The sequence below is a fragment of the Acomys minous genome (assembly GCF_964271855.1).
Source record: "Acomys minous genome assembly, chromosome: 5".
NCBI classification, from domain to species: Eukaryota; Metazoa; Chordata; class Mammalia; order Rodentia; family Muridae; genus Acomys; species Acomys minous.
Window position 1 is genome coordinate 115,474,881 of NC_140494.1, and position 22,830 is coordinate 115,497,710.

Genomic DNA, 22,830 nt, shown 5'->3' on the forward strand with positions numbered 1-22,830 from the left:
GGAATGACAAGCGTGCCAGAGTTGGCCCAGGGAAGCTGAGTTCCTCTTGTCCTGTTTCCAAGTGTGTGTATGCTTTAGAGTCCCAGAATTACTTGAAATATAATTAAACCTCCTAAATCCATCCCAGTTTTTGAGACTTGCCTGTATCTTTTCGGATCACTCTGGGTAAAAGCTACGGGTGATCCTCACTGCAGGATCCCAGTTAGTGTCTGGTAATTTCCCAGTACTGGATAAGTCAGACTTGGAAAGCTTCCCCAACGTACTGCTGAGTGGGCTTCGAGACTGTGCATGGGGATTTTGTGATAGCAGAGGCTTTACTTCTAGAAGCACCAGTCTTCCTAGAGGTTTAGACTCCCATGTTCATGAATACACCCGAGCCCAGATGCAGAACTGGCTCCTCTAATCTGACAGTGGGAGGCTGCTCTGACTAGCCCTTGGGTGATTTACTTCTTGGCCCTAAGCACCAGCAGTTTGGGAGCACCAGTGCTCACTCCCCCATGACCTTATCCCGTGCTCTCTTGAGAACAAATCCTGAAATCCATTGCTATCATCTGCCTGCCAACCTAGCTCAGCCTTGGGTTGGTGATTTTCATGAGTCTCTTGTCATTTTCTCACAGGTTTAATTGCTCACTTGCTCATGCAGCTGCTGGCCTTTACAATGAACTTTTGTATACATGTGGGTGTATGCATCCCCAAAGAGCTCTCCTCTGTGGCACGGGAGGCTGCTGGTAGCCTAGGCTTCTCTGTGAAACCATTCTTCTTTCCATGGCTAGGTTACCATGCTAACAAGGCACTCTGAGAGACATTCACTCTCACTCCTGCCTGCTCTAGCCACAGGTGCAAATCCAGCACCCACGCGTGCCAAGAGAGTGTTTGTGTTCATGTGGCTTAAGGAAAAGTTCCAGTGGGGCATAGTTGTTCAAACTCTCAACATAAATGGAAGAATCTATGGCATAGACTTTAATAGAAAAGAAAACAAAAACAAAAACAAAAAAACCCCAGTCAATACAGATGTTCTATGTGAAAATTTCAAGTGCTATACTAGTGACACTCCAATATTCATAATATATGTATATATAAAATGTGCGCATGTGTCTGCAGAGGGCAGGATTTCCTTCCAGTTGATGGATGAATCAAGTGGAAATGCAAAGTATCTACAGTAATGTTATACTGACTGAATTTCATTATTTTGAGAAATGCTCAGAGGACCTGGACTTCTTGCCTAGAAATACCATTCTTATCTCTGCTCTGATAACCTGGAACAATCCCACCCCCAAGCCCCACATTCCGTGGCCATCCCCCAGACAGAACTGACATGGCCACCTGTCTCTGGGAAGCCTGAGGCCCTTTTCCTGTTAGCTGGCTTTTGTCTTTGCCTTTCACTAGTGTGGACATAAGGATAGTGGCAGACGCATGGAATGGAGAGTGCTCGGTTTACCAGTGCGGCGAGACAGGGGAGTGGAGGTGTGCATGCTTGCTCTACTGTAGCACGAGAGAAGGCTGGATCCAAGATGACAGGGAAAGAAAAAGATTTCTACAGACAGAACAAACAGAGGGGACTAGGGAACATTCTGCATTAAATATGTAACCTCATTAAATAGTCAACATTCAGATTTACATGGGCAAGGCACCATGAGAGTGGCACTGAGAAGGTATGTCTCACTTTGCAAACACTGTGGGGAGTGAAGGCCTGCACCAGCTGACGTGGTCAGTGGCCTTTTGGCTGCCAGCTCAGTGCATAATTAGGCATGGAGTTACGTGTGCCCAGGCTATGTAAGACGAATCAAACCGCAGCCTGCCAGGCATGGTGCAGCCACAACTCTGTCTAGAAGACACAAGACTCTGTGGGCCAACTAGCCCTCTTTCCTGGGAGTCTGGAGCGCTAGCCAGGGACACAAAGCCACCGTCCATATGCAGCATCACACATATCATTCTCTTTCAAAAATGCATAATAAAATACATTCTCCTGTTTTGATCCTCTTTGATAAAGGTGAATCATGTGAAAGGCTGTTAAAAATGTTAAAAGTCTAGAAATTTCCAAGGCCACTAAGGTGCCACCCAAGTAATACTGCACAATCAGTCTTGGCTTTAAGACAACCCTGTGCTGGTGGATGAGGGCTCCCTGGGTTTCCTCACTAGCAAGGTGCCTGGAACATGTCTGTCCACCCCACTACAGGTTGCTTCCCAGAGGCCTATCTCCAGCATGTGCATGCACATGGGTACACATGTGTACACACCATTCAAGTGACTCTTGGGATTTCAAGGTTGAAGTAAACAGATACTCACAGTTTTGAATAAAACAAGTGCATGAGCGTACATACACACACAGGTGGAAAGAGAACTCGCCTCTTAGCGCAAATATGCGCCAAGGGTAGAAAGGAAGGTTTCTGTAGTTCTCACTCAGGTAAAGCTGCAACATAAACACTGTAATATACAGCTTAAAAATACATACAAAGATTGCACATAATCTATGGGTGAGCACAGGTTCCACGGGGAACAACGCTCAGCCATCCACCGTAGCCGTCAGCGAGCCGAGCTCCAGATCCACTGCAGAGTCTCAGGAGCAATGTGCCACTCACTCTGGGGGTGCGGGTGGGGGGGCAGGCAGTCTTTCTGGAAGAGGCTGGCATTCTAAAGAGCAGGCCAGCAACATTAGTGGCCTTCCCCACCTCCCTTGTCTTCTGGCCATTCCATCGGCCAGCGTCGAGGTGCTTTCTAAGGAGACGCTAATCCCAAATGGACCGTCATTTCATTCAGGGCTGCTGTCTACAGCGTTTGGCAGACTAGTTAACACTGGCTACTGGTGGAAGGAAGCTGGCCAAGTACTGCTTGTGGGGGAAAGAAACTCTGACTTGGGCGCTCCCAGCCCTGGCTGCCATGCTGATAGGTCTGACAGCAATCAAAGAACAGTACTTTCAAGTCTGTTCCCTGAGGGCCCCGGAGAATTGCACACATAAGGACATTATCTCCTTGTGTCCTGCCAACCACTCATAAACTCTGGACTGTACTCCGTCCAGCCGAGGCATCGATGACCCCACCTTCGGTCAGCTGTGTAATGGGCCGCAGGAGTGGGTAGGAATCCCAAACTTCAGCAGGTGGGACAGAGCAAAAGCGAAGGGCAGCCAAGCAGTGGCAGCAGGGGCGTGGCTGTTGAGCTGCTCTCTGTGCAGTGTACACCTTTGCTAAGGACAAAAATGCAAAGGGACCCATGATCTAAGACATGGCAATCTCCCCTCTCTTCACTGTGTGCCAGGGCAGAGGCTAGTCCCCATTGACTGAAACTGAGCCGAGGAAGCACAGCGGCATGTCCTCCCGGGAAGAGGCAGTTAGCGATGCTTCGAGGAAGAGGAATCTGCCGTGAGAGCATTCCTGGGTGACAGCTGAGGCTGCTGGCGTGTGTACTGCCAGCTGGTTAGCACAGGCGAGCCTCAGAGTTAGTGAAGAGGTGGACGCAGCTTACTGAGCTCGCGCCACAGGAGCTGGTCCTTTATGGCTGTGCATTTTCATTTTTTACCCCACATTTGTGGGACTATTAGGATGACAAATGTTCCAAGGGAAGGTGACTGCAATGGAATTACTGTGCAGTAAAGAAACAGTCAGCTTCTCACTCTGTGTAGAGCTGTGAATGACCTTGTTGAAATGGACCCCTGTTTGTGGATGAGGACGGCACGCCGGCTTCTCTCCTTTCCTTGAATTCTGAGTGAGCACTAGGACAGGGACATGAGGGCAACGTGGAAAAGGTGGAGATATTTAAAAACAACGTCCAGGCCACATTAACGGTGTTGCAAGATTTTTACAATATAGCTCAGGGAGTCTGTAGTGGCAAAAGCCAGGTATTGAGCACAAAGCCAATCTTCCAGGCTGATGCCCCCCTCTCTGTCCAGGGACTTCTCAGCAAACTTGATCATCAGCAGCGTTCGCTTGATGTCCAACCAGTTTTGGAGCAGAGTGTTCTTCTGCACTAGGGTTGTGGAGGTGGCGAAGGTTTGGAAGAGGTCTTCACGGGGGCCCCAGAGCAGACACTGGAGGATGCCTTTGGCGTCAGAAATGAGGATGCGCTCGGAAGGGTTGGGATTCAGGAGGCAGCTAGCAAGCTGCTGCAGGCCCCAAGAGTAAGGGGAGCGGAGAGGGATTCGAGGCAGATCTGTGCGGGTGTACTCCTTCTCTTTCAGCTCTGGGTTCTCATCAAAGGGGTTAGGCAGGTGCAGCATCTCATAGATGAGGATGCCTGTCTGGAATTCATCACACTTTTTATACTGGGTGGCTGTGATGATCTCCGGGGCGAGGCGGGACTGGTCTCGGAGGATCTGGGGATCCACCAGGTGACTCTTCTGCTTGGCCTGAGAGAAGTTACTCACAATGAGCCTTGTGGGACAAGCTGAGGTGGGGCAGGGGTCTGTGGGTGAAGGGCCCTGGGCAGCTCCCCCAGGCTGGTGCTGGACAAGCAGCAAGTTCTCCAGGCGTAGATCGCAATGAGTGACATGGTAGGGCTTGAGATGTTCAAGACCAGAACACAGCTGTAAAAGCAGCAGACACACTTGCCTCTCATACAAGTCAGGGCTTTTCCCATGATGGGCCAAAGAATCTCGCACAAAGTCGGCCACAGTGAGGTGGGGAACCTCCCTGGTGATGACTACAACATGGCTTCTTTGCTTCCTATTTATGATTCCCTGGTTCTCTTTCTGGGAGGACTCTGTTTGAGTGCCGGGATCGGGATTTTCCCTGGAGGTTTCGCCTTTCACCTCGTCCTCGCTGTCTTCAGTTTCATCCTCAGCCTTTTCTGGAGCATCAGGGTCCTCCCAGGGCAGCAGGCGGTTAGGGACTTCGGCGAGGAAGTGGCCGCAATCCTGCTGGATGTTGAAATGTGTAGCCAGACTCTGCCGGACAGCCAAGCTGTGGTAATACTGCTGCGACTCCTTAGCTTTGCTCTTACAGATCTGGAAGAGAGCAAGAGACACGACTCAGATGTCCTTCCATGACCAGACTGAGGACGTGCTGAGGGTGATTGGCTGGGAGGTGACTCCTTAGGAACAAATAGTCAGGAAAGTCTTCAGAAAGGGTTTAGGTAGGCAGCCCTGTGCTGAGTGACTGCTGTTGGTAGCAACAGCAGCTATGGACCCCTACACTCACGGCTGTGCTCAGAGCTTTACATGTACCCCTCTAGTTTTCATACGAGCCCTTTAAAGTAGACTGCAGGTTCTAGCTAACGGTGCTGGCCAATTGGATGTACACGTGCAGAAAGATGAAACTTGACCCCTAAGCTCTCATGGGTTACAAAAATCAACTCAAGATGAATTAAAGACTTATCCTCAAGACCCGAGGTTATAGAACCAGCAGGAGAAAGCAGGGGGAAGGCTTTAAGATGTTGGAACCGGAAAGAAAATTGTATACAAGACTCCAAAAGGACGGGCAACAAAAGCATAACTGGACGAATGAGCTTACATCAAACTAAAAAAACCTCTGTACCACAAAGTAAACAGGCAGCAGATTGGGGGATGACAATGGGAGATACATTTGAAACCACACATCTGACAGGGGCCTAATATTCAGAACATATGAAATTAAAAACAAAAACCAATGGCAACCAACCAAAAACAACTAGACCTCAAACAATCGAATTACACACACACACACACACACACACACACACACACACACACACACACACACACACACCCCTACAGGAAAAAGCAAATCAACACCATCTACCTACAATGGCTCTTTCTGGGGCTGGAGGGATTGTTCACCAGTGAGGAACACTGACTGCTCTTGCAGATTACGACCACCTGTAACTCCAGCCCCAGGAGGACCAGACGCCTCTAGGCTCCGAAGGTGCTTGCACTCACATGTACACAACTTATCCCCAACCCCTCCCTACACATACATAATTAAAAAGTTGCACAAATAAATCATAGAAAAATAGCTGGTGAGAAAATAGAAAATAGAAAAGTGGGAAGAGGAAAGTCGTGCACACTGTTGGTGGCAATAGAAAGGAGTACAGTGCTTGTGGAAAATAGTGGGGGGTGGGGGGAACCTCAAATAATGAAACACAGGGCCACTGTATGATCTATCAAGTTCACTGTATAATCACAGGAAGTGGAAATAGCACTGCTGAAGGAACATCTGCATTCCAGCGTTTACTATTGATAGGCAAGAAATGGAAACTATCTGAACTGAACTGCTGACTGGATAAATAAAATATGGTACATATATATATATAAATAATGGCATTATGTCATTTGTGATTATATGGATGGAAGTGGAGATCTGTTAAGGGAAGTAAACAGGGTTCATAAAACAAGAGTATGATTTCAATCAGATGTGGATCCTAAAAAATGGTCTCATTAGGAGCTAGGAGTGAAATAGCGGCTATCAAAGGCTGAAGAGGAGTAGGGGTGGCTGGCACCATATATAAACAATAGGTTGGAGGCATGAATTCAGATATTTTGTACAGTATGGTGATTATAGATAATATGCTGTTTAATTTAATTTCTTCTTTCTTTCTTTCTTTCTTTTGGCTGGATTTCTCTGTGTAGCCTTGGTTGTCCTGGACTTACTTTGTAGACCTTGAACTCACAGAGATCCGCCTGCCTCTGCCTCCCAAGTGCTGGGATTACACGAGTGTGCCATCATGCCCGGCTATACTATTTAATTTTTAAAGAGCCATAAAGAAGGACTTTTAAATGTTTTCTACCACCAAGAAATGCTGCACGTTCAGATAAATGTTAGCAGTTTGCAGACTTGAGCGTGTCTGCACATGACTAACATTAGGCAGGAAGACCTTTCAGAGGGCGTTCATGAAGCAGGTGTGACTCAATGAAGCCGCTCTGATCTCAAGGGGGCATGAGATCGCCCAGATGGGTCTGGAGAGGCTAACGGTGCAGATGCAGCTCACAGACCACCACCATCTACTCAGCAAGGGACCCCACACTCCTCAGGTACCACAGACCCAGGACTGTGTGCTCTTGGTTGTATGGGTGCTGCCTGTTTGTCACTGTGATATGGAAAAGAGTAAGTTTAAAAAATCGTATTTTACTCCTTTGACTTAAAAAGAGAGCTGCAATTCTCTTGGGAGATGCAGATGGATCCCCAGTTTGGAGAAGCAGCACTCACAGATCTCTACTCATAAGGATATTAAAAATAAAAGAAAAAAAGGACAAGGGAGCCTCAAGGGAGAGGAGCGACTCTTTCTCACTGCCTATGCAATATTACAAATAGAGACTTGATAGCGCTGGTCTATGCCATGGAAACAAGTCCACATATATCTACTGAGACAGACGACGGAAACAAGCTCTTTCAAGTCTTCTGCCACATACTTAACTAATCAGTTTGAGAAATGCTTTATATTTATTTTTAAAGCAAACTTCTGGTCTTGAAATAGACGTCCTCAGGCAGAGTTCAAGTTCAAACATCTATCTTTCAGAAAACACTATCTTTGGAAAGCCCTCAAAGTCTGCAGCACATGCAGTGCAATATATCCTGTGTGCTCATCAATCACAGGAATTCCTTCTTTATGCGCCAATGGCAATACTTCATGTTTATGTGTCACCAGGTATTTAAAATCTTATACAAGCCATAATTTAGTTGTGTGGGGGTTGGTTCTGGCACATGGTACCACTAAACTCATTGGCAGTTTATAATTTGCTCAATGTCATATTGCCTGCCGAAATGGAGGTTTCAGGGTCCAGACTCCTCAGTCTTTGAAAACTCTATCAAATATCATTGAGCTTGGTTGAATGAGACTGAAAATTAAACTCAGCGGTCATGTTACAGAAAGGACACTCCCAGGGACTCAGGCCTGGGATTTAGCCTTGCCAATAGCTCAGTATCCTTGGCCACGCTCACTTACTTCCTCTGGGTCTCAACCTGCCAAAAAAGCAAACAACACAAACAACATGGAAACCTTACCTTGCAGGCAGTTGGAGAGATTAACTGGGAACAAGCATTTTGAGGAAATCTACACATGACTAAGATACATAAATGTAATGTTGATAACCAACTGGACCACTTGGAACTGTTAAAAAAGGCTGCAACCTCACAGAACCTTTGTGTTTTTTTTTTTCCAAAGAGAACAAGGCAAAAAAGAATTTACACTGTTTGTAGGATGTGTGTGTTCATGCCCTCTCTTCCTCCCTTTATGTTCTGAGAGCTCCCTGACAGACATAGCAGGGAACTTTCTGACTGCTGGTCTGGTGGGGGAAGTTTTGTTTAGTTTGTTTGTTTTTGAGATAGTGTCAAGTGAAGAGTCCAGTCTAGTCTGGAACTACGGAGCCCAGGCTGGTCTCAGACTTTCAGACTTGAAGTAATCCTCCCACCTCAGGGGTTTTTTGTTTGTTTGTTTTGCTTGTTTTTTGTTTTTTGTTTTTCCTGAGACAGGGTTTTTCTGTGTAGCCTTGGCTGCCCTGCACTTGCTTTGTAGACCAGGCTGGCCTCGAACTCACAGAGATCCGCCCGCCTCCACCTCAGGCATTACATATAGTTACATACAGTCCTGGGATTACATATGACCCACACCCAGCTAAGGTCACCACCATTTATGCCAAGGTCAGCATTATGTTCTAGTCTAAGGAAGCCATCCTATTTCTAAGAGAAAAATTAATCAAGCTTTCACTTTTTACTATGCCAACTTACTCTGGGAAAGACACACAAACAAACAAATAACAAACCAACCAACCAACCTCACCATCTGGTGTTTCAACATCAAAAGGAGAGGAGCTATGTATCTTAACTGTGATACTTCAATTGTCCCTATATGCACACACAGAGGTAGTCACGCATACCTTTATAAAGTCTTCCACAGTTCTTGGAGTAGGTAAGAACATGGATTCTACAACTAGGATTTATGTTTAGCTTCACAGATCAACTTGAGATAAAGGGTCAGAGTGAGTTACAAAGAGGAAATGATAAATTGTTCCACTGTTTTGGATGCTTGGGAGGAAATGGTCTGCCCAGAGAGCAGCCTGGGTCCGCAGCACTTCCTTATCTCGGCATTTGCACAGACAGGCTGAGGAATAATGGGTCAATCTAGTTTAAGGGCAAATGAAAATGAGAGAAGAATGGAGCGTAAAGGAGAGGAAAGGTACTGGACTTTTAATTGGTTTATAACCATGAAGCCAGTTACAACCCAAACATGGACTTACGGATATTTCCATAATAGGACTTCACATGATAGGTAGCTCATAAATCTTTATTATGGAGGCTGCAATGATGTTAATTTAGGCAGGAATATTATATTATTCTATGTACTACATAGTAGCCATTTTTCAAATATTAATAACTTGACTCCTTTAGATTAAAAAAAAACCCTCAAAATGATCTGACTTCAGATGATAAATTTCTAGTCCAAAAGTTATTTTGGAGAACAAACCACTGTTTCCAGAATAAATGGACAAAGTTCTTACTGGCAGTTTATAAAAAAAATTCTTTTACCCCATATTCTCTCCACTTGGGATGAAAGTGAACTTTTTGGTTCCTTGTTTTCATTTATCTCTTTTGAACAATATTGACACCCTTTTCTTATAAGGGTAGATGGCCTGAACATGGGCACCCCAAGAAGGAGTCCTCACAAGAACTATTCCCAGAGGGATCTGCCCTGCTCCTCACATTCTGCTCTGACACAGAAACGGCGAGTGTGGTCTCCTATCTTCAGGGAAAGCTCACATTCCCAACAAGAGAAATGTGTATGGGAAAGCCTCCTTAAAATGCTGCCAACTTTGGCAGATTCTGTGCTTGCTTTTTCTGCAACAGAAGAAAAACCTCGTGGCTACACCCCAGAGACACTAGAGGGAGCTGCAATATCAGCATCCAGGCACCGAAGCACACTGCAGCAGAACAAACCCCAGCTGCTGAAGGGTGGCTCACGTGGAAAAATATACCATGGTCGGTTGGTCGGTGTCTGTCTGTCTATCATTCATGAGAGTTAGTGATGCTGAATGCATATAAAGGGAGCGCTTGATGGAAAGAGTGTGAGCAGGCCAGGAGCCCACCCTGGGCACAGGGCTCTCACATTCACAGCTCGCGGGGCAGCCTGCGTGAGCCACTCTTCAGAGGATGCTGGGGGATATCAAGGAGGACAGCTGGCTGGTCTGTACGTGACCCCAGCATGAATAAGGTACAGGTGTAAAAGTAGCTTGGAGGGAAAATGGGTCCATGTTGAGCTGACAAAATATACAGGGAAGGAACATCATCTGGTTGCTCTCAACCAAGCAAGTCAGCAAGTCTGATGCTTCTACAGCACTTGCCGCCATCGTCACAGCATCCTGAAGCAATCTGACACAGATTTCCAAATACAGGGTGGGGACACTTTAGCCACTGACAAGTTATCTACTGGGAAATGGAAAAAAACCAAAGGCAAAAATAGAATCAGGGTCAAATTACTCTCTCTCAAGGCTTCTTAAGCCTGGGTAAAACACAACACATACACAGCCTGGTCTCTGCAGGGAATCCGGGCTGGACAATGGCTCCTCACACATAATCTGAAAAGTTAATTCCAAACGTTCATTTCGGTTCAGGGGCTCATTTTATGTGTTGCTCATGGCAACTGCTCTGCATACCTTTGAGGCAAATTTGTCATTATAAAGCATTTATGTTTGTAATAAGAATGTCGACCCAGACAGCCAACTTTTATAAAGTAGACTGTGGGGGGGCTGTGACTGCAAAGCTACATTAGGAGCAGCTGGGAAGGAAAAGACAGCACGCGTTGATCACTGCTGACCCTTCCACGAGGCCCTCACTGTCTGGAACCTGTAAAGAAGACCTCCATTTCGGTGCCTTCTTGATGAGAGATGCTAGATTTAAGGCAAGAGTCAGAGACATGGAGGGGGGTAGCATAAGTATGACACTTAATACTTCATACTATCTCTTGACGCTGTCCCAGAGGCTGCTTGAACTGCTGCTAGTGTTCACAAGACACTCTGTTCTGCAACCACCTTGCTTTGCCGCTGACCTCACACTGCATTTGTAACCCCACATTTATCTCTCTGAATCTTATACTGTAAACGCTGGCTGAATAATTTGTGTTGTCTTATCTCATGGATTCCTAGTATTCAGCACAATCAAACCCAAGTCCTTCTCACTTTCACTCTCCGGCCTTTTCTGTTCCTGGTGAACGGCTTCATTATCTGGCTCAGTTTTCCATTTTCCAGCATCAAGTTCCTGCTGGATCTCTTTCCCATCTTTACTCTCTATGTCTAAGTGACTTACAACTCCTATTGATTTTATTCCTAAGTATCTTTCAAACAATCCTTTCCTCACCTCCACTGTTACCATTACCGCCTTCCTAGACTACCACAGAGCCTTTCTGATGGGACTCCTTTGCTTCTTCTATGAGTTCCCTTAACAGTAACTTTCTCAGGAGCAGAGCCATCTTTAATGATCTGATATCACTGCCTGTTTAGATACCTTGGCAGTCTCTCTTTACAACGTCATTTCCTACTTCTTTTCTATTTGTTCTTATCATGTTGCTCTGTCTGTAGCTCTGTCTGTCCCAATCTTGCTGTACTCTTTCTGTTCAAGGCTCCATTTCATTCCTTAGGTATCAAGGGGACTCCTACTTTTTCTTTTAAAGCCTTTCCAGGTGTTATTTCTGACAGAGAGAGAGAGAGCGACTAACCACTCTAAACCATTTCTGCATGTGGATGTCTCCGTTACTACAATTAGCTCTTGTGTGTGTGTGTGTATGTGTGTGTGTGTGTGTCTACTTTAAGAACAGGCACTTGTGTCTCAGGGCCTAGCAGAGAACAAGGCACACAGTACATGTTCAATTTACCTACACAAAACACCAAGAAAAAGCTACACTGAAGCCAGTGTGGTTATATCGTTTATTTGCCCAGCGCAGCTAGAGTACATGAACAGCTTTTATGGAACAGATGGAAGTTGGGAAAGTCATGGGGCGGGGGCAACAGCAGACAAACCTGAGTAGTCAACACTCATGAATGAGCTGACTACACAATCAAGTAAAAGCGGATCAATGCTAGCTGTCTGCTGAGTGGAGTCTGCCCTAGAGGCTCACTGACTTTGTACTGAATAAAACTATACAAATCGACAAGGTTCTTCATCATTCTACTCAATTTTCTATTCTTTTCCCCAAAGAAAGTAATAATTACAAAATGTAGGACTCTTCAAAAATAGCCCACATTAGCTTTTATTTCTCCACTATGGGCCCAGTGTGCCTTCAGCCTACTTCTACTTCATCAGCAGGGAGTCTCACTTCCCGCTCACACTCTGCGTTTTACAGTGCCTCAGTGAGCCTTAAGTGAGACGGATAGTGCAGGGAGTGAACTGTAGAGGACGCAGCGGGGAACACTGACGAGCACGCACACTGTTCCATCTGTGCTAGTCTGCTGCTGTACATAAATGCACTACCGCAGATGGGAGCGTGTAGAATGCACACCCCGAGTTCCAAATTAGACGCCCAGTGTTTGACACTGTAAGCATCTAGGTCATTACTTCCTCGACCTACTGAGGATATCCCTCATTTCCAGTTACAGAGGTAGGACCCCCACCCTGACCCCTGAAGGCTACGTTGTTACAACAACATTTAAAGTAGGTGAAATGTTTACTATAGGAAATGCTGTCTGGGCTCAAAGCACCGAGGACTCCACACTGTAGGAACCTGGCCAGGTACTTTAAGGCTTAAATCACTACAAAAACTTTCACACGGCTAAGAAACTCATTTGGAACCTAGAGGAGATATTTGAGAAGGCGACCATGTAAGGCTTTGCCATTTGATTTGTGGCTTAGAGCTCAGGACCTAGATTAGAAATTCAATTCATGTGAACCCCAACTTGTAATTCCCACTATATTCCCTCACCTCATTAATACTAAAGCTGACTTTTTTCACATTAGGCAATCTATTTTGCTTCCACATTCATATGAACCCAAACCTCTTCCTTCTAAGGAGGTTCATAGCTGAGCCCCTGATGCTTTGGCATGCCCCGAGCCATGAAACGAAGTGGGCACTAAACTAGTACAGCTGTGTGTGTAGCTGGCTACTGACCACTCACTCCCGGCTATGTTTCAACGCTGGGCATACTTGTGTTGAATTATGAAAGTAGGAATGGCTTCCCATCTAGATTCCCCTTACTACTAAGCTAGTAATTAACTGCCTGTGTATATAGTATGAACTCAGTGTAAATTCCCACCAACAACAGCTATTCCCCTTAATGCCTTTTCATTTAGTGTCTTGCTTTCTCAGCATCTACCCAAATAAGACAAATTGGGATTTGAGTAAAAAGTGCAATAAAAGGCGCTGGTCTCCACAATTCACCTCAACTTTATTACAAGCTTTTAACAAGGCTGTGGTGTAGGTGGGAAAGCAAGTAGCCCCGCTGGTATAACAGGAAAGTCCCTATGTCTACTGAGCTTTGCATCACCTGGCCTTGAGAACAAAGATCTGCACTATCAAAAGAGAAGACAGCCACTCTCTCAACGTTGGACTGCTGGGGGCGGGCATTCAAAAAGCTAGCTGCATTTTTATATATGCATTAAGCATCTTCTTTGAAAAACCTCATCCAAATTTAACATAGTCCTTCATGGCAGCATTTGTTCAAAGATTATCTCATGAGATAAATAAAACAATATTTTTCATGAGCCCAAGCAGTAATCTGCCAGGTATCTACCCCATTTCTTCTAGGCAAAGGGCACTACACGAAGGGCTAGCTACTGACTCCAGTACAACAGGAAAGGGTCTGCTTAGGAGTCAGGAGGCAGTCTGCCATGAAACTGGCATCGCTGTAAAACTGACCATCCTCTCTGGCCTCGGTTTCCTTTAGAAAGGAATGAGGAAGGCCCTGACTTTAGTCTACCAGGACGGTAGCTTAGTGGCCATCGTGACTTCTTTGAAAGACAAAGTAGGCAATGGATATTTTCCTTGGATAGCAGGGAGGTTTAGTTCAAGTTTAATCTTATGTTTGGTCTTATTTAGAGAGCAGGGAAGTAAGTCAGGGGCTGGAGTCTGGCCAGTGCGCGGCTCACCCAGACAGTCTGGTCTGCGGGGTGGTAGTCTGCCAAGATGAGAGAATAAGAGAAGACACGGTGAGGAAGAAATGGGAGCTGAAGGTGACTGATTGAGTGGGAATCAATTTTGTTTTTCCTTTACTAAGACACTTACTATCTTCACTGTGTCCCCATTTCTTACCCTGCTTACTTGCTGTGCTGCTAACTATCCCCACTATTACTGTACTTTCTCGAGGCTGACAGAGATTGAACTCTTGTCTTGAAAGAGCCTCAAGCTCTTGGCCTGTGGGACTCTGCCTCTGTGACTAGGGCTCCAATTGCTCCTGCTTTGAGCCACTTCTCTGTGTAGACCTTTTCTTACATTATACACTCTGCTACTAACAGTCTCATACATCCCATTTAGTCTGAACTGAACATGGTACTGGGGGATGAGAAAACTGTCTCCTACGAGTCCCCGGCTCCCGTGTTAAGCTGGCCGTGGAGCCTGTCTAACTGGGCTGCCCTTTGCATGCTTCACAGACAACTCATCCTGACTCCTACTTCACTTAACGGCACTGCCATCCTTTTGGAGTTGTCCTGCCTAGGGATTTATGACTGCAGCCTTCATCTTACTCCTGGCACTCACTATAATACATGCTCACACCATCATCAGCTCTGTCCTGTTGCAGTGTTGGTGGACTCAAAATTACCTGAACTATTGCAAAAACACCACAGTGACCTTCCAGCTTTCATTCTTTTGGGCCCCTCCCAGTACGATTTTCTTGCCAAATCATTAATTTTGCATTAACCCCCTTGCTTGAAACTTTGTTATAATCTGTCTTATTTAAGAGTTATTTATGTTTTTGTCTTTCTCATTACATTATAAATTCTGTGAAGACAATCTTTTGTCTTATGTATATGTATTGCTGTAAACCTACAAAATATCATAATGTTCTATATTATTTTTAAATGATCATGAAATATTTTATCAAATGCCCACTATTATATATGGCACTGGGCTCTAAGTACGTAAGAATCAAAAAAGAAGTCTCATTGTAGTAGATGTCAAAAGTAATAGTGGGTAAGAGACACATGAATGTTTCTATATTGTGTAATGGAATTACTGCTTATTTGTACAACTTAGCATGATAATATATTATGCATATATTAAGTCCTGTGGTTTCTTTTTTAAAATTTATTTTTATAAATATATTCACTTTCTGTCTCGATTATAGCCCCCTCCCTTCTCTCCTCCCTCCCTCTTCCCCCCTCTTCCCCTCTCCTAATCCTCAGAGAGGAGGGAGCTCTCTTTCCCTATCAACTGACCGCAGCCTACCAAGTCTCATCAGAACTGCTTGCATCCTCTTCCTCTGTAGCCTGGTAAGGCACCCGCCAGGGGGAAGTGATCAAAGAGCAGGCAACAGAGTCTACGGCAGAGTCAGCCCTGCTTTTCTTACTAGAGGACCCATAAGGGGACTGAGCTACCTATCAGCTATATCTGATCAGGGGGCCTAGGTCCTCTGCATGCATGGTCCTTGTTTGGCGCATCAGTCTCCACAGGCACCCCTGAGCCTAGATTTGTTCGCTTTGTTGGTCTTCTTTTGTCCTCTCCAGGTCTTCTATCTCCCCACTCTTCCATAAGACTCCCTGTGCTCTGCCCAAAGTTTGGCTGTGAGACTCAGCTTCTGGTTTGATCCCCTGCTGGGTGGAATCTTTCAGAGGACATCTATATTTGCCCTTCTGAATGAGAATTAAGCATCGTCCCTAAGTTCCTCCTTGATAATTAGCTTCTTTGGGTCTGTGGATTGTAATATGGTTATCCTGTGTTATAAGGCTAATATCCACTTATAAGTGAGCATATACCATGCGTGTCTTTCTGGGTCTGGGTTATGTCACTCAGGATGATCTTTTCCAGCTCCATCCATTTGCCTGCAAATTTCATGAAATCAGGAAACTTAAAGCAATTGCACTGTGGTTTCTTGTTTAAGAAAGAGTCTAATTGTATAGTTTAGGCTGGCCTGCAACCCACCATCTTCCTGCTTCAGCCTCCCAAGTGCTAGGACCACAGGTGTCTTGCCTTATTATGGTGTGACTGTGACATACTGGCAAGGGCTCATTTGAACATGGGGTCCCTAGCTATTGGAGCTGTTTGGGAAGCTGTAGACTGTTTAGCGTGTGGGGCAGATACTGAGGGTTTACAGCTCAGCCCTGCTTCTGGCTCTTGTCGCTCTCTGTTTGCTAATCTCCTCACATTCTAGCCCCCACTGCTGCAAGCCGGCTCCTACTGCTGCTTTCTGTCATGATGGGCTGGCATGTCCACACCCAATGAGTCAGAACAATCCCCTTTTCCTTTAGGTTCCTTCTGTGAGGATCCTGACCGGATACCTCTCAGCTCTTTGGAACAGGTCTGGGAGGAATGTGGAAGTGTGGAGCTGCAGGCTAGAGAAAGCCAGGATTCTGTAAGCAGAGGTCAACGGGTGAGGCTGACACAGAGTTTCATGGGTCAATCTGGTTGGGAGTTCAGGAGACCAGAATGTCAACAGAAACGGGGCCAGGCTCATGAACTTTCAGAGGGAAGCAAGGGTTCAATTGAGAACTGGACAAGATGCCATTATGTCACACGCTGGCAAAGAACCTGGTTCTATTTTGCCTGTGCCCCAAAGACTTGAGTGAGGATGAATTCAGTAATGAAGCCAGTTTGATTGGAAGTTTCATGACAGCACAGCATTTGGGCTATGGCATGGTATACTGGGCACTGGATGAAAATGGCAGCCAGCAGCCCTTGCGGCTAAGATGAGCAAGCAGAGACTCCGCACTCTGCACTGGCACAGCGGCACTAGTGGGGGAGGCGCAGAGCTTACAGCATGTGGGCCTCACTGGAGGGAGTGGGTCAATAGAGGACGGGTCCTGAAGGTTACAGCCCAGCCTTGGCTTTAGCCCTAGTCTTTTTCTGTTTGCTGGTCCAATGAGATGTGAGTGAGCAACGTCATATGTCTGCCACCACAGCCACAAGCTGCTCCAGCCATAGTGCCTTCCCTCCACGACAGACTGAAATCTCAGACAGTGAGTCAGAATAAATCCTCCCCTTAAGCTGACAGTGCTTCTTGCTATATACTTGGCTAGTGACAAGGAAAACAATTAATCTAAAACTTAAGGGTAAACTTTTTCTTCTACTTTACCAAGAGATACTAGACTCTCAAAAGCCTAAAGCAACACAGCCAGTATGCAATTAAACCATAAGTTAAGCCCAGTTCTTCTGACTTTAAAACCTAATTCTTAACCACTTTGTCAAAAGGCCTCAAAAGTTCCGTATGGAAACTACTGTGGAGGATGCTGCTACAGTATGCTCTCCCAGAGCTCACTGCCAGCAATTCTGATTCTGCAGGTAAGGAAACGGTCCAGTTAGCGAGCATCCCTCAGGTAGTTATGGAGTAGGTCATCTGTAGATCGGAAGGCTGACATTCTTCACTGAGTCATACTGTCTCCCAGGAGAAGGGCAGTGCATACAGAAGCAGCAGCATGTGCAAAAGCCGAGAAACATGAAGTGGGGGCTATTTATAATTTATGTTAGAGGACAGGGCTACAGAGATGAGTGAGCAAGGACACACAAGGGTACCTGTGCCTTTAGGAAACTCAATGTGATGATCTACAACCTCAAATGCTCTAGTCTGCCCCTGCCACTGACTATATCATGATCTAATCTTTTAACAAAACCAAAATCACCTATAATGACCATCACTCTTATATAGGACTTAACTGTATACTACTGTTCTATAGGTCATTTTAAAGAAAGGTGTGCTCATACCATTAGGTATTCTATGACACTTTACAATAAAAATTTTCCATCTTATATAGCCTTTATAGTCATCAATTTTAATTGTAGCAAACATTTAATTGGGATAATGTACCTTAATTTATTAAACTGTTTCTTAATAGTGGAGCTTAATTCATTTCTAATTTTAGCATCACTGAAATTCTTGAGGTTGCTACATCTTGTAGCATTCTCTTATAATATTAAGAAAAAAAAAGATGCTTCTATCTTGAAGTAATAAGAAAGAAAACATCTAAGTATAGAATTTATCTAAATATGCTTAGGCTAACGCCTAATACTAAAGAATACTAAAGAATACTAATGAGAAGACTATAGAATGTGGACTACTTTCCCAGGATTTCTAACAACAATACATTATCTCATTGTATTTTACATGCACTCTGTAGTTTATGAAAGCACTTTCACTACATAGCCATGTGCACTATAACAACTTTATGAGGTAGGCATGACAGCCAGTTTCTGCTGATGTAAAAACTAGAAGAAGTTCCTTGACCTGTTTAATAATAGAGATAAATTTCAGAATGTGGGCCCAGATGCCTCCAAAGCTCTTTATTCTGTATTACACTGCCTTTTAGTTTAAGATCAATACAAATAAAGCTATTGAGGATGAAGAAAAATTAGAATAAATGAGATAGGAAAACCTGCAAATTCAGTAAAAGTCCCAAGTTAAAGCCACTCATTTTACAACAAAGATTAACATTAACACCTGCCATGGACTGAATTGTCTCCCAGAGAAGTTGCACCCAGAGATAAGGGCAATATGGAGGCAATTAAGATTAAAAAGTTATGAGCAGGAGCCCGATACAATGTCATTAATGTCCTTGTAGTCAAGAGACACCTGGAGGCTCAGCTGCTTTCTCCATGGTGTCAGGATGCACGGAAATGGTGGCTGTCTAGAGCCTGTGACAGCCTTCACCAGACGCCAAGTGAGCCACAGCCTGACCTTGGGCTTTTTCTTAAGTTACGGCATCTATGACAGCTTTTTAAAATCAGCTTAAGAAAACTAAAATGGTGGGGGTGCCATTCCAACAAGAATTAGGAATGTTCTAGAAGCAGTCTTAGAACTAGGTGGATGTGGAAAGCATTTTGAGATATGTGTTAGATTAAAAGCCTGGCAAATATGAACTGACAACCACAGCAAGCATAGATGTTACAGGAGATGGCGGTGAGGTCTGTGATGGAAATGAAGAACACACTACTAGAAACTACTAGAAAGCTGACTCATGTCATAAAATGCTAGAGAACTAGGCTGCACAGTGTTTTGTTGAGCTGCACTGTTCAGTGGTTTATTAAGGAAAGAATGTATGAGAGATAATGTTGGAGTTTTAGTTGAGATGTTCAAGTCCGGCACTGAAGAAACACCTTGCTTTCTACTGACTGTTTAGAGGAAAACAGGCAAGAGGAAAGAAGATGTGTACTGCTTGGGCTATTCATATCATAAGGGCATGAATGTTTAATCTTTTTGTTTGTTGTTGCTTTGGTTTTTGATTTTTTTTTTTTTTTTTTGAGACAGTTTCTCTGTGTAACAGCTCTGGCTGTCCTGGAACTCATAAATATCTGCTTGCCTCTGCCTCCTGAATGCTGGGATTAAAGGTGTATGCAACCATTGCCTGGCTTTTTTGTATTGCTTTGAGATAAGGGTTCATGTAGCCTAGGCTGGCTTGAACTCCTGATTCTCAGCGTCTGCCACCTGAGTGCTAGGACTACAGGTGTGTACTACCACACCAGGCTTGAAAACTTGTTTTCATTTTATTTATTTTTTATTTTTTATTTTTTTTTTTACCAGGACACTCAGGGTGTGGGCTAAACAGCCATTTGAAAAAGAGGTCTCAGCAGAAGTCAGAAACAGGGACAAGGTTACATTAGTAGAGACTGCCAGTTTGGGTACAGGTTTTTTTTTTTTTTTTTTGTCAAAGGGGATGCAGGAAATAGAATGGCTTGAAAAGACTACTTACCAGAAATCTTGAATTCTACACACCTGGCCCATAGAGCCCTTTGGCTGCCCACATGCACTTTAAAAGGGAAGAAAGCCATGGAGGTGATAAAGAGATTAAGACTATTCTATTGCTGGAGAGATGGCTCACAGGTTAAGAACAATTACTGGTTTTTATTTGTTTGTTTGCTTGCTTTGGTGTTTTGAGACAGGGTTTCTCTGTGTAGCCTTGGTTGTCTTGGACTTGCTCTGTAGACCAGGCTGGCCTGGAACTCACAGAGGCCGGCCTGCCTCTGCCTCCTGAGTGCTGGGATTACAGGCATGCATGCACTTACTATTCTTAAAGAAGACCTGGCTTTGGTTCCCAATACTCACATCAGCCAGCTCATAACCATCTGGAATTTTCCAGTTACAGAGATCTAGTGCCCTCTTCTGGCTTCTGCAGGAACTTATACATAAACTCATGCGGGGATATACACATACCACATATACATTAGGAAAAATAACCTCCAAAAATGTCAATGCTGTCCTTCTCACTAAGGGTCCAGTGGGTAGGGCTGTTTCCTTTTAGTGGTCAAATGACGAGCCTGCTTTTCTAGATTTGAACAGTGCTGGGGTGGGAGAGGCTTTTTGTAGCGCTATATACGAGGGACAGAGTATAACACCAGAGTATCTTTTTGAGTCATATGAGTTTCAGGCATTGGAAACTTGCTAGACTTGGATTTTGGTGCCCATCTCTCCTTTCTTTCTTCTGATATCTCATATTTCAGGATGGATTATATATCCTATTCCTATGCATAACTGTATCTGGAAAGCAAGTACATTCTCTGGCTTTACCAGGATCACAAATAGCAATGTTGCATTAAGATGAATCACACCTTAAGGCTCATCCGTATCTCATTTAGATACTATGTAGATGAGACTTTAAATAAGGACTTTAGAATTGATCCTTGGGAATAAGACTTTTGAGGAGAACAGGATGTACTTGCCTGTGATAAAGACATGAATTTGAGAGTGAGGGAAGGAGGATGGAATCCTATGGACTAACCTGAGTCTCCTTCTAATTTACATGCTTAAGCTCTAAAGTACAGTGATGCCATATTTGAAAATACAGCCTACAAAGGAAGAGGTGCTTAAATAAATCATATGGTTGGGGCCTGGATACAATTCCTTTAAAGAAAAACACCAGAGCATCTGTCCTCTCTTGGTGACTCATCATGGTGTGAGGGCTCAGAGAGAACAGCCCTTATCAGAAAATAACCACGTGAGAACTCTGACTTTGGATGTTTCAGCCGGAAACATGAGAAAATCAATTTCTACTGTTGGGCTAGGGATTTGGCTTGGGAGTCAGGTGCTTGTCCAGTACAAACAAGACGCTACAACAATTCCCAGTAACACACACACACACACACACACACACACACACACACACACTATTATTTAAACCACCTAGTCTATGACAGTCTCTAATAGCAGCCTGAAAAGTGACACAAAGTAAATATTTTAATAGTTTATCCACTGCAGTGGATATATGGGTATGGTCCTCTACCTTTCAGATTGACTTCCTTTTGCAATATTTTAAGAGACAATTTCTACTTATTAGGCTACTCTAAATTCCACTAATATGGTGAGGGATAGTTTAAGAAGACAAATAGTAAAAAAAAAAAAAAAGAGTTGTTTACGCCAACTGTTGGTTTCTTTTGCTCATCTCTGCAAATGCAGGGGTCTCAGAGTTCTTAGAATTTATTCCTTTAAGGTTGTATAATCAATTAGGTACTTCCAGAAGTGCCCAGAAAGTCCTCAAAGAAACATTTATACTCAGCATTTAGTGTAAAACACCCTTTCCCAAACCTGCCAACAACTCCTAGTATATAATCACTTGCTACCTGTTCTTTTGAGATTGCTTTTGTATTATTACAAGCAAAGAAATCAATACTACACCATTGATTTAGGAAAGAGACAAGATTGCGTGGCAATAATACATAAAGTTAGTCAAGCCCCACTTCTCAATTGTTTTGAAAGAACAGATAGTTTTATGCCCCTTTTTGAAATAGGTACTCATTCCGCATTGGTGATCTTGTAGCAATAAAGACCCAAGATAGATAAGGTACTACAACCCCGATTGATATAATAACTCCTGAGAGCTACACAGAATCTCAAAATGCTTTTTTGTACCCAAAAGTAATATCTTAACTTGAGTCCATATCTTCTCTCTGCAGTTTATCCCATGGTTTAATTTTAGAAGTGTGGGCTACAGCGGAGGGTCAAGACAGTTAGAGGTGGAAGTGTTGAATTGCAGAAGCTGGTCCAAACATGACAGGCAGGTTAGGCCAATTGTTTACATTACCCACTAACTTCCTAAGACACCATCTGGTCTTTCTAAGCTAAATTAACATGTAAAAGTCATTTAGATATGTTAATTGGTTTTGAACCAGTGACTAGAATCAGTAAAAGGAGGCAACGGGAACGAAGAACATCACCCTGAGCTTTGTGCTTTAAAAACCTTTCACTTGTGATATCTCACTTGATCATCACCTTAGTCCCATAAAGTACATGGTTTATCATTTTAAACATCTGAAAGAACAGGAAAAAAAATCTGTGAGACCCAAAGATTTTTAACTCTCTTAAAATAGGGAAGAAACCAATGGCAGCTCACTTAGCCAAACAATAGCCCCAAAGATAGGTGTTGTTAGGATCAAAAGGCCAATCTTTTAGAGATCATAGTCCATGCCATAGTTATTACACACGTGGGGCTTGTAAGTGTGCTACACTCACAATAACACTCACTGTAATAACACTGTACAGTGAGTATAACTGGGTAGGAATCCTTAATGTTAAGTGGTCTGAGTATCTCAAAGAAGTGGGCTATCTGGAATGGTTGAGATATATATAAATTAAAAAGCAGGGCTAGAGAGGTGTTAAGGGGTTAGGGGCTCAGGGGTTAAGAGCATTGACTGTTCTTCTAGAGGTCCTGAGTTCAATTCCCAGCAACCACATGGTGGCTCACAACCATCTATAATGTGATCTGATGCTCTCTTCGGGTGTATAGGTGTACATGCAGACAGAGCACTATATACATAATAAATAAATAAATCTTTTTTTTTAAAGTAAAAAACAAGCCTGACACAGT

General features: G+C 44.1%; 1 protein-coding gene across 10 annotated transcripts in view; it reads right to left on the reverse strand.

Annotated features, from left to right (window-relative positions):
• PEAK1 (pseudopodium enriched atypical kinase 1) overlaps positions 1-22,830 on the reverse strand; it is a 222,713-nt gene that overhangs the window by 1,664 nt on the left and 198,219 nt on the right. For all 10 annotated transcript variants that reach the window (XM_084782239.1, XM_084782241.1, XM_084782234.1 and 7 more), the window contains one exon: positions 1-4,937. This exon is cut by the window's left edge and continues 1,664 nt beyond it. In XM_084782239.1, coding sequence (XP_084638365.1) covers positions 3,774-4,937 — 1,164 coding nt within the window. In that variant the 3' untranslated portion in view covers positions 1-3,773. The remainder of the gene's footprint in view (positions 4,938-22,830) is intronic.